Here is a 12,638-nt window from a genome sequence, read left to right as displayed (position 1 = left end):
CTTTCAATGAAGCAATCTCTGATCACTGCTAATTAAAAAGTAAATTACTGCCCCGGCCAACAGCTCAGTTGGTTCAAGCGTCATCCAGATATGCCAAGGTTGTGGATTCAATCACTCTGGTTAGGGCACACACAAGAATCAACTGATGAATACATAAATTAAGTGGAACAACAAACTGATCCCCCCCCACCCTCTAAAAATCAAACTCAATCACTGATGTTCCCAACTCCCCCCCCCTGCTTTATTCTTCTCTACTTACTTATTACTGATTTAGTCAAATTATTTGCTTATAATCTGTTCCCCCAAATTAGAATGTAACCACCACAAGGACAGGATTTTGTTTGTTCCTATATTGTCTTATATTTTCAGCACCTAGAACAACGCCTGACATATAAAAACACTAAATGTTTGTTAAATGAATAATAATATAAGGTTCTTTCAGTGGCAAAATTATCTAATTCTGTAAGATCAAAAAGGGATTAAATTACACATGGACAAGAAATCCATAAACAGTAAATTATGAAAAGCCGGAGATTGAAACAGGTTCATCTTTAATGTTTGGGAATTTACATTCCAGAAAGTGTTCTCCAGAATCATTTTCAAAGGTGAATTACCAGTGGGATCAAACTCAATCTAATGCAATATAGCACCTGTAATACAAATGTTCGTGATCATTTTAATGAAAATATTTCTAAGCACCAGCCATTTTATTTTAAAACATCCAGTCTAAGAAATGAAAAAATAGCAAGGAACCTTGAAATTAATGTAAATAAAAACTGCCCTCTAGTTTAAAATAGAAACAATATAAAAAGGCCTTTCAACACACACTCACATCCACATATGGGGAAATAAATGAAAAGAAATTCATACTAAAACAATAAAAAGATCTATCTATAAGTGGAAACTAATTAACAAAACAACAAGCAAGCAAAATATAACCAGAGACGTTGAAATTAAGAACGACTGCCATGGCCACAGGGCTGGGGGAGGGGAGAATAAGGGGGAAAGAGAGGGGTCACCAATGAACATGTATAAACGAACCATGGACAAAGGCCAAAGAGGTTAGGACTCAGGGTGGGAGGTGAGGGTGGGTGGGGCAGGGGAAAGTGGTGGTGAGAAAATGGAGACAACTGTACTTGACCAACAATAAAAAATGATTAAAAAGAATAAAAACAATAAAAGTTTCATATAAGAAATATGCCTATCCCTGGCCAAGTGGCTCAGTTTGTTAGAACATTGTCCTGTACACAAAAAAATTGTAGGTTCAATCCCTAGTGAGGGCACATACTTATTTTGGAGGCTCAATCTCTGGTTGGGGGGGAGGGCAGTGCATACAGAAGGCAACCAATCGATGTTTCTCACATTTATGTCTCTCCACCCTCCCTCCCTCCCTTCCTTTCTCTTTAAAATCAATAAATATATCCTCAGGTAAGGATATATTTATTGATTTTAATATATCCCTCATTCCTTCCCTCCCTCCCTCCCTCCCTTCCTCTCTCTCTAAAATAAATAAATATATCCTTAGGTGAGGATTTAAAAAAGAAAGAAATCTGCCTAAATGAAACAAACTGTTTAAATCATCCAAAATCAATGGCACTACCCATGGAGTTAGATGACATAACATGCCCAAATTTTATTTCTATGGCTTCACAAAGGGTGAAAAAAGGATCAAATAACATCTCTTCTGCAAATGGCCCTCAAAAAACAAGTTAATTCTATATAATTAAAGGACGCTGGACTCTTCAAAGTAAATGATCTATGCTAAAGATATCCTGGAGCAACTTTAATAAATACTTCAATGAAACATATCCTAGATACAAAGACAGTGCAGTAAATTAGACGTATCGTGGACTATATCCAGGATAAGAAAAGTATTTTAGAGGGTACATAGACATTTGAAAAGATGTTCAACATCACTAGCCATCAGAGATGCAAATTAAAACCACAATGAGATAGCACTTCACACTGGCCAGAATGGCCATCAAAAACAAATCAACAAACAACAAGTGCTGGCAAGGACGTGGAGAAAAAGGAACCCGGGTGCACTTTTGGTGGGAATGCAGACTGGTGCAGCACTGTGGAAAACAATATGGAATATCCTCAAAAAACTAAAAATGGAAATGCCTTCTGATCCAGCTATCCCATTGCTGGGATTATACCCTAAGAATCCTGAAACACCAATTCAAAAAAATCTGTGCACCCCAATGTTCATAGCAGTGTTATTTACAATAGCCTAGTGCTAGAAACAGCCTAAGTGTCCATCAGTAAATGCGTGGATCAAAATAACTGTGGTATATTTACATAATGGAATACTACGCAACAGAAAGGAGTGCCTACCCTTCATGACAGCATGGAGGAAGTGGAGAATATTATGTGAAGTGAAATAAGCCAGGAAGCAAAAGACAAATAGCATATGATCTCACCTGTAAGTAGAATCTAGAGAACAAAACAAATGCATAAAACAGAACCAGAGACAAAGGAAATAAAGAACAAACTGACAGTGACCAGAGGGGAGGGAGGAGAGGGTTAAAGAAGGACAAGGGCCTAGTCAAGGAACATGTATAAAGGGCCCATGGTAATGGACAACAGAAGGGGACTGACTGAGGGAGCCGGCAAAGGGTAGGGCAGGGGAGAGCAACAAGGGAAAAATTGGGATAACTGTAATTAAAAAAATGTAATTAAAAATTTTAAAAAGTGTTTTATTTTCCTTATGTAATAAAAAAGAACCTTACACATCTTGCTTTAATATCAGTAACAATAAAGCAGACTGTAATAAATAAATAAAAGTGGTAATGCTGATGTATCTTCACCCTTCTAGCATATCCCAGTTTAAAAGATATCATTCTTACCATTTGGTTTGGGACACAGCTCCAAGTATAGCATATAGTAAGCACTCTATAACATTTCTGTTTAAGAATTTTAGTCAAGAGATTATAAATTTCTCATCTGGCTGGCATAGCTCAGTTGACTGAGCGTGGGCTAGGAACCAAAGTGTCCCAGGTTCGATTCCCAACCAGGGTACATTCCTGGGTTGCAGGCCATAACCCCCAGCAACCACACATTCATGTTTATGTTTCTCTCACTCTCTCTCTCTCCCACCCCTTCCATTCCTAAAAATAAATAAATAAAATCTTTAAAAAAAAAGAGAGATTATAAATTTCTGAAGATACAAAGAACTTAAAACCCTGTCTACTATAAGTTTAGTTTTTAAATTAAAAAATTAGCATTCTTGCCAAACTTTTTAGAGAATTTACCAATTAAAAGAACATCTGTCATACATTTCTTATAGTATTGGAAGGAGCAGATTTAAATATTCTAGTTTCATAATTATTACTTTACCTTTCATAAAATTTTCAAGATGTGAAGTTATATAAAACCAATTATATAAAAATCCAACCTTTGTCTTTGCGAAAGTTTGATGTTTCTCTGACTTAAAAGCACACTCACCCTGATCTTTTTTTCTAAAGTATTAATTCTGTTAGCATGCTTTTCTTCAAGAGCCACATGACTCTGATTTTCACACATTCTTCCTTCGGAAACTTTGGAGGATACAATTTCAATTTCAGTTTCAATTTGAGAATTTGGCTGAAATGACAAAACCATACTTGGTTGTTTGTTTTTTTTTAAACAACAGAATATACCTGCTAAAATATTTCAACTATTAAGAAAGGCACTTAGTTTTTTGAATGAAGACTCAAATTGGGTATGTTCATATTTTGCTGCTCAAAACAAAACTGCCATTTATCACAGTAATGTTTAGATTGATGCTTTAAAAACTATAACCACCATCTACTGCAAAACCAAAAAAAAAAAAAAAAAAAGAAAATTTAATGATTTTTATTTTAAAAAGAGCTGGGAAGTTCAAATACAGATCACAATCACTTTAAATCTAGATTTTCCCTTAATAAACAGAGAAAAGGACAGAAAAACCAGAACTGTTGAATGGGCATTGAACTACTTAGATCTGTTTCTAGTATCAAAAGACCCATCAGCAAGAAATGGATAAACTATCATTCAAGCCACTGGCTGGCGTAGCTCAGTGGATTGAGCGCGGGCTGGGAACCAAAGTTGTCCCAGGTTCGATTCCCAGCCAGGGTACATGACTGGGTTGCAGGCCATAACCCCCAGCAACCGCACATTGATGTTTCTCCCTCTCTCTCTCTCTCTCTCTCTGAGAGAGAGAGAGAGAGAGAGAGCAGAGAGAGAGAGAGAGAGAGAGAGAGAGAGAGAGAGAGAGAGAGAGATCTCTCTCTCTCTCTCTCTCTCTCTCTCTCTCCCCCTCCCTTCCCTCTCTAAAAATAAATAAATAAAATCTTAAAAAAAAAAAAACTATCATTCAAAAGAACAGACTGTTACACAGTAGTTAAAAATGACATATCTCTGTATTCCTGACAAAGAGACTCAGTCAATATTAATGTATTAAATGAAAAACAGTAAGTCAAAAAAACACATATACAGTGATTTCAGCATTTAAATTTACATAAATATCCACATATGCACACACAGAGATATATCTGGTAAGATATGTCAAAAGTTTTCAGTGGTTATCACAGTGAATAGGTACATTAGTTAGGGGAAAAATCTATATTCACTTTTTTTAAAATTCAGAATGGTAATCTGAAACAAAACTAGATACATTATGTATTCATTGAGTCAAGTGTCAGATAACCTAAATATTTCTGAGCTTTCATTTGATAATTTAATGTGCATTAAAAGGCTCTACTTAAGCATATAACAATAACTCACCAGAGTGAGGAATTTCTTTTTAGTTTCATACTCTTGGTACTATTGTTCTTTCTTCCATAACTACACCTTTGGCTTCATCTTCTTCTGCCATTTGCCTCTGGTCTGCCTTTCTTATGTTTGGTATGGGTCTCTGAAGTTGCCCCCCTTACTAGCCGAGCAGTTTGGACAGCACTTTCCTTCATTTCTTCTTGAAAGTATTTATGTTATCAGTCCTAGAAAAAGAGACAGGGAAAAATAGAGGAACTTGACTGTAAAAAGATGAAAACTACTGAAAAATACAAAATTTGAGTATCCTATAATAAAATATCCTCTCTATAAAAACATTTTATAGCATTAAAGGAAAACTGTATTATTTTCAGACTATAAATATACCTTATTTTATAAAAGAACATAGTTATTCCAATTCTTAAAAGGTAATGAAGTTTTATGAGGGACATATAATATTCAAATTCATAGAAAGAAAGAAAGTACAATCGTAGTTGCCAAGAACTGGAGGAAAAGGGGAATGGGGAGTTATTGTTTAATGGGTACAGACTTTTAGTTTGGGAAAATAAAGTTCTGGAGATGGGTGGTGGATGATGGATGCCCAACGTGAATATACTTAATGCCACTGGACTGTACACCTAAAAATTATGTTAAAAGATATATATTATATTTTTTACCACAATTATTTTTTAAAAGAAATAATACATACCTTATATTGCATGTATTTTAAATGCAGTGCTTTGTATAAGATCTTAAGCAGTGAATAATGAATATAAGTAGACAAGCAGTCTACCATATGAATAAAAATAAACCAAGTACAGTATTCTTTATATTTTTAAAATACATTAACACATCTTAATAAAAATGAAGAAGTATTTGAAAGAACTCTGTCTCATTTTATATTTTCAAGGGACTATCACTGTTTACCCCATGGAAATAAGTAATTCCTTTTCCTGGGCTTGTGCAGACTGAGACTCCCCTTTAGCTTCACAAGAACTTGAAGGCAAAAGATTCTTTTCTGTCTGTGCACATGGTAATTTCACAGCCTCCTCCTGTCTGTGGCCTGATTTGTCTTTTTCTCTTGATGTCATTAAGGAAGATACTTCCTAAAAAGATATTAAGAAAAATTTTTATTGAGGGTTGGTAAAAGAATAAGAAAATAGGAACTTTCATATAAAATTAGAAGAATAAATAAAGTCTTTGTAGATAAAGGGGCAGCTCTATTAAAAATTTTATTTCCCAGCTATTCTACAATTATCTCTTATAAAAATACTCAAATAAGTATCTGGAGAATTATTCAAGGATATTTATTGTAGCAATATTATTGATCTCTTTAAAAAAAAGGAAAGAAATGGGCATTACACTGAAGAAAAAAATAAAATTGAAAGAAGACAAATCTATCAGTAGGAGACTGAATGAATTATAATTTCTATATAATGCAACAGTACAGAGCCATTTAAAAGACAGATTTCTGGCCCTGGCTAGTGTGGCTCAGTGGATTGAGCACCAGCCTGTGAACCAAAGGGTCGCTGGTTTGATTCCCAGTCAGAGCACATGCCTGGGTTGCAGGCCAGCCCTCCCCCCGCCCCCAGTAAGGAGCATTCGAGAGGCAACCATGAATTGATGTTTCTCTCCCTCTCTTTCTCTTTCCCTTCCCCTCTCTCTAAAAACAATTTTTTTAATATTTTAAAAGACAGATTTCTATATACTGATCCAAAAAGATGTTCACAATGTTGTGTTTAATGAAAAATCAGAAGGCAAGCTATGATGACATTTTTGTAAAAACAATGAAAATACCCTCACATTCTATTATTTATATAGTAAGTATATATATAGAAACGTCTAGGTGGATAGATTCAAAATTGCTACATGATTAACTGGGAGGGAACAATGGGGCATTATAAAGGACTTTCACTTTTTAGATTCTATATTTTTTCCAATTTGAAATTTTTACCATCAGATAAAATAATCAATAAAAAGTTCTTTTTAAATATATGATTAGAAGGAAAAGTACAAATGTTCAAGCACAATAAGACCTAAGCTATTTTAAGATATAAAAGAAGAATTTTAATGCAAAAACAGTAGTTTCGTCCTGGCTGGTGTGACTCAGTGGATTGAGAGCCAGCCTATAAACTAAAAGGTGTTCAGTTCAATTCCCAGTCAGGGCACATGCCTGGGCTGCAAGCCAGGTCCCCAAATGGGGGCATGAGAGAGGCAACCAATTAATGTATCTCTCACACATCAATGTTTCTCTCCCTCTCTTCCTCCCTCCCCTTCCCCTCTTTCTAAAAATAAATTTTAAAAATCTTTACCTGGCTGGCGTTAGCTCAGTGGATTGAGCGCGGGCTGGGAACCAAAGTGTCCCAGGTTCAATTCCCAGCCAGGGTACATTCCTGGGTTGCGGCCAGAACCCCCAGCAACCGCACATTGAAAGTTTCTCTCTGTTTCTCTCTCTCTCTCTCTCAATCTCTCTCTCTCTCTCCCCCTCCCTCCCTTCCCTCTCTAAAAATAAATAAAATCTAAAAAAAAAATCTTTAAAAACAAAAGTACTTTATATGTTTCAGCATTAACATTTCATTTCAAGTTTTTGATGCTACATCATACAATCTTAATGTTACGAACCAAGTAAATAAAATATTGACTTTAACTTATATGAAGCTCTTAAATTTTTATTTTATCTTCCCAACAGAGTGAAATTAAAAAGCTGTCATTCCCTCGTTTCCTATGGAGAAAATGGTTGCATCATTTGGCTAAGATCACATAGTAAATAAAGGTCAGAACCTGAACAAGAGCCCAAGCTTCTTAAATTCCTTCCCATGACACACTTGCCCATCATCAGAGATTTGAGTTCTTATACAAACACATGGAACAAAAAGGCAGATTAAGGACAGCTGCAACAAAATTGCACACAGAGTAAAAATTCTATGAGGAAATATTTGTGAAATTTCAATATTTGTGAAGTTTCATTCTATTAACTAAAACGAAAACCCTACATCTTAAATATCACTCACATGTTGAGAAGGGAGAGTGTTCATTTGTTCACCATCCTGTTGTATCACAACCGTCTCCATTTTATCTGTTTCCAATTTCTTCCCAGGCACATGTTTTTCTGCTTCCACAGTCTCTCTTTTTAAAGCTGCTCTTGATAAGTTTGGTTTTGGTCTTTTGAATCGACTTCTCATGAAGGTACTGGCTTAACTTCAAATGGCTTTTGTTCTTGAGGAAGAGATTTGCTTTTGGAACAAGGATTATCAAACATTAGAATGAACTGAAGGGGCAGTGGGAGCAGAGTTTTGGGACAACCTTAGTGATTGGCAGTAAACATTTAATTCTAATTCTTAACAGGAAAACAAACCAGACTATTTGGTAAATCCTGAAAAACATAAGCGTACAATACAAACAGCTATAAGCCCAGGAACTATATCATCTTTGCACAAAGAAAATACACGTTTGTCATACCCGTATTGACTTAGGAGTTTGTGTTACTTACAATTCTGTATGTTAATAATTCTCATAATCAACTGTCAGAGTAACTTCAATCCTCTCCTAGTCTTCCCAAAACTAACTTAAAATCTCTAACACTATGCTATAGATTATTATGTCTTGAAATCTCCATGTAACATATCTGCAAATATAACTTTATATGCTTTTTTCTTTAAAAACACACAGACCTGCTCTGGCTGATGTGGTTCAATGGACTGAGTGCCGGCCAGTGAACCAAAAAATTGCCAGTCCAATTCCAGATCAGGGCACATGTCTGGGTTGCAAGCCAGGTCCCCAGCTGGGGGCGTGTGAGAGGCAACTGATCATGTATCTCTTCAACATCGATGTTTCTCTCTCTCTCCCCCCCTCACTTCCCTTCTAAAAATAAATAAATCTTAAAAAAAAAAAAAGCACACAGACCAATAAACTTGTACCTTAAATTACTGTCTGAACACTGTTCTGGAACATTAGCAGATTGTGTCTCCTGGTCTTCTGCTTTATCAGGTTTAGGAATCACTGAAGAAGTCTTCAAAGGACTCAACTGATGTGGTAATTCCTTTTCAGAATTTCTTTTTTCTTCTACAGATGTATGTACCATGAATAGTACTTCACTGCTCATGTTCTGGAAGAACAGTTATAGCAAATCAGCACATATACAAGAGTCCTAAAGCATATCAAATAAAAGCTACTATATTCTAAAACTTTTCTTTAAAATTAGAAGTTTTGGCCCTGGCTGGTGTAGCTCAGTGGCTCGAGTGCTGACCTGCAAACCAAGGGTCACCACTTTCAATTCCTAATCTAGGGCATGTGCCCGGGCGCGAGCCAGGTCCCAGTGGGGGCACAAGACAGGCAACCAACACACTGATGTTTCACTCCTTCTCTTTCTCCCTCCCCTCCCCCTCCCCCTCCCAATAAGAATAAAATATTATTTTAAAAATATTAAAAGAAAAAATTTTTAAATCTAGAAGTTTATTTTCTTAATTTTTAAATAAAATTTACTAGTGTTAAAACATAAAATCTAGCTCTTTTTATACTGCCTATATTTTTCCAAGCCACAAATGCCCAATGTTATCTATTCCAAAAAAAATCCTCAAAAATGTCAGAATAGGATGAAATTCAAGTAACTGAAAACTTTTAATAAAAAAGAACTTTTAAAAGTAAAGTGGAAAAGGCAGGAAAAATAGAGAAGAAAACTGATATATTTATAATCATAAGAAATAATTCCAAAGTATGTTCCTACTAGTAAGCACAAATTCATCTAATTTTATTATTCCTTTATCTAAAAAAGTAAACTTCAAACTAACATTAAGAATAGTACCTTCTCCACAATTTACAAAAAGTATATATAGTTTCTTCAAGATCCCAAAACACAGATTTTAGCGTTAAGAAAGACATTTAGGCTTTATTTAAACACTGTTGGACTGCATAATCATCATAGAATTATTTTGATAATGTTTGTCTTAAAGAGGATTTTTTTTAAAAATTAAGGACCAGCCCTGACCTATGTGGCTAAGTTGCTTGGGTGTAGTCCCACAAGCAAAAGGTCACCGGTTTCGATTCCCAGTCAGAGCACATGCCTGGGTTGTGGGTTCAATCCCTGGTCAGGGCACACTATGAGAGACAACTAATCAATGTTTCTCTCTCACAGTGATGTTGCTCTCCCTCTTTCTCCCCTCCCTTCCCCTCTCTCTAAATAAATAAATAAAACCTTTTTTTTTTTAATTTTAAGGACAGAAAAATACATACTTTGGTATTTTAGTGAAGGCACAGCACTGCAGTCAGCACTACTGCTAGGCATTAAATCTGTCTCAGTTTGTAGCAATGTCCTGGCTCCCTCCGGTTCATTTTCCCCTAGAGAAGTGTCTATTTTTCCAGTTTTTTCCAAATCTGCCACCATTTCCTCCTTATCATTGATCTCTTCTGATCCATTTTCCGTTAAGGAAATTTTTCCAGTTTCTCTCAAATCTGCCTCTGTTACCTTAATGGCAGCCATCTTCCCTGATACATTTTTCCATCAGGAAATGTCTCTTCCAGTTTCTTGCACATTAATCTCCATTTCCCCTATGACATGATCCCTGCTAGCTCCTTTTCCCTTGAGGAAATTTCTTTTCCAATTTCTTTCAAATCTGTCTCCCCTTCATCTATAGTTTTGATCCCTGGGGACTTTTCTTGTGCAGGTATTCTCTTCTTGTCAGTTTCTTCCAACGTGTTTCAACCCTCCTCAGTGTCATTAGAAACCTCTGGCACCTTCTCCCTTGGGGAAATCTCCCCTTGTTTCTTTCAAACCTGCTTCCAACTTCTGCTACAGTGCTGTCCTTAGGGCATTTTCCTGGAAGCTATTTCATTTGTGGTTTCTTCCCGCTCTGTCTCTATTTCCTCAGTGGTGTAAGTCACTCTGGCACCTTCTCCCTTGGAGAAATCTCCCCTCCAGTTTCTTTTCAAACCTGCTTCCACTTCCACAGTGTTGTCTTCTAGGGTATTTTTCTGTGTGTGGATGTGTCTTGTCTCCCGGTTTCTTCCAGCTCTGTCTCTATTTCCTCAGTGACACCAGTCACCTCTGGAATCTTCCCTCCTTGGAGAAATCTCCCTCCCAGTTTCTTTCAAACCTGTTTCCGTTTCCACAGTGAACATCAATCATTTCTGGTACCTTCTTCCTGGAGAGATGTCTCTTCTTCCAGTTTCTTGTAACTCTGACTCTGTTTCCTTAGCAGTGTTAGCTTCCACCGGCACCTCCTCCCTTGGTGCGGTTTCCAGCCTTGCTGCTGTCTTTTCCCCAGAGGCAACAATCTCTTCCTTTGAGAAATTCTCTCTTATTCCAGTTCTTCTTCCTATATTTGGTTTTGGTTTCTGAAATCGATTCTTTAAAACTGGAACTTGTTTGAGTACATTTGCTTTATTATGCTCTTGAGTTACTATGAGGGGAAAAAAAAACACAATCAAATTTTAAACCAGACTGCCAGTTGGAGAGAGGTGGTTGAGAACTCACTACTAAAACACAGGAACTCTCATTAAAAAAAATAAAAATAAAAAACCAAGAAAGCCCCAGAAATCTCTGGGTAAATTTAAAAATTAAAAGAGAAAAATTCTATCTTTTAAAATTATGGCAAATTTTTAAAATAAACATATCTACTTAGATACGCTCATATATAGAGAAAAATCTATCAGTAAGGTCAATTAGAGTAGCAGCCAATTGGCCCTGAACAGTTTCTTCCTAATTGTTATCCACACCAATCTGCAAATACTGGCTTAGAAAAACTTACCAGGCTTTTCACTGGAGCTAGCACAATTTCTGTCTGTTAGTCCTACATCTTTCCCCAACTATCCTTTACAGACATATGCCTTTTCTGTAGAGTTAGGGAACTCACTCATATGGCCAACCTGACTGGCATCTCACTAGATGGAGGCATGATTTGAACAAGATACAGCCTATGACTAAGAACTAGGTTCACACCTCCTCACTTTAAAAACAATTAAAAATGATATTTCCTGTACAAACATTTCTCTAAGAGCTGTGATTTCATTACAAAAATTGGGAATAAAAGAGAAAATTAAATAAACAATATTTCATAGTCTACTGAATGTTATTGGGCATACAACAACCACTATCTTGAACAAGTATCTGCTCTCCAGAAGAGCAGAAACACTTTTGTTTATGTTTTATCATTTTATCAAGATAACACTAAATGGTAAAAAACCAATAAAAATATATAAGTGAATGAAAGAGCTTAGTTTCTAGTTAAGAAAGGTCATTAATCTTGGGCAAAAGCTAGATCAAATGAAACACTAGATTACTCAGCAATGTTATCTGAAACAAGTATATAACTTAACAGCTTTTTTAAAAAGATTAAAAAAAAACAATGTTAGTGCTTATTTGAACTGTCTACATCCTAACCTATCTTTTTTATTGAGACATCTGTTTTTTATAATGCAATTTTTTTTAACACAAGTCAGATTCTTAGGAACAAGACTGCTTTTCAAATTATACTTGTTTATATAACTGAGCGTTTTTTTAAAAAACTATCATTAACTTTAGTAATTAATAACATTTAATGTAAAATTAATACCAATTCTTAAAGGAAATTTATTTGGTTATTAGTCCTCAGTGAATTTTATTCTGTTTTACGATACTTTTTATATCCATCCAAAAATATCTAGCTTTTAACGAGGGTCCACATGTGAGCAATCTTGGTTTAATTATCACTGGAAAAGACACAAAGTCACATTTAAACACTACATATTCTTAAAACACCTAAATAATTTTAAGCAAAGGGTTTATTAATGATCAATTACTTCAATTCAGTAATAGTATCAATTCAGATTTTAAGATATGAACACACAATGTTATGATTATATTCTATGTGCTTAGATTCTAAGTAATTAAAGGACTTTGATGAGCTTTACTTTATGGATATTCAGCATCACAT

At 35.5% G+C, this 12,638-nt stretch overlaps 1 protein-coding gene across 1 annotated transcript in view; it reads right to left on the bottom strand.

The window, feature by feature from the left end:
• Nucleotides 1-12,638, bottom strand: part of BDP1 (B double prime 1, subunit of RNA polymerase III transcription initiation factor IIIB) — a 91,561-nt gene that overhangs the window by 29,171 nt on the left and 49,752 nt on the right. The window contains 13 exon segments of the mRNA XM_036020385.1: nucleotides 3,449-3,585; nucleotides 4,747-4,782; nucleotides 4,784-4,958; nucleotides 5,659-5,837; nucleotides 7,743-7,915; nucleotides 7,918-7,964; nucleotides 8,649-8,843; nucleotides 9,969-10,284; nucleotides 10,287-10,486; nucleotides 10,488-10,551; nucleotides 10,554-10,607; nucleotides 10,610-10,781; nucleotides 10,783-11,125. Coding sequence (XP_035876278.1) covers nucleotides 3,449-3,585; nucleotides 4,747-4,782; nucleotides 4,784-4,958; nucleotides 5,659-5,837; nucleotides 7,743-7,915; nucleotides 7,918-7,964; nucleotides 8,649-8,843; nucleotides 9,969-10,284; nucleotides 10,287-10,486; nucleotides 10,488-10,551; nucleotides 10,554-10,607; nucleotides 10,610-10,781; nucleotides 10,783-11,125 — 2,091 coding nt within the window.

This window comes from Phyllostomus discolor, chromosome 3 (assembly GCF_004126475.2).
Source record: "Phyllostomus discolor isolate MPI-MPIP mPhyDis1 chromosome 3, mPhyDis1.pri.v3, whole genome shotgun sequence".
NCBI classification, from domain to species: Eukaryota; Metazoa; Chordata; class Mammalia; order Chiroptera; family Phyllostomidae; genus Phyllostomus; species Phyllostomus discolor.
Note: the sequence above shows the minus strand (reverse complement) of the source record. Positions and strands in the feature narration are given on the sequence as shown.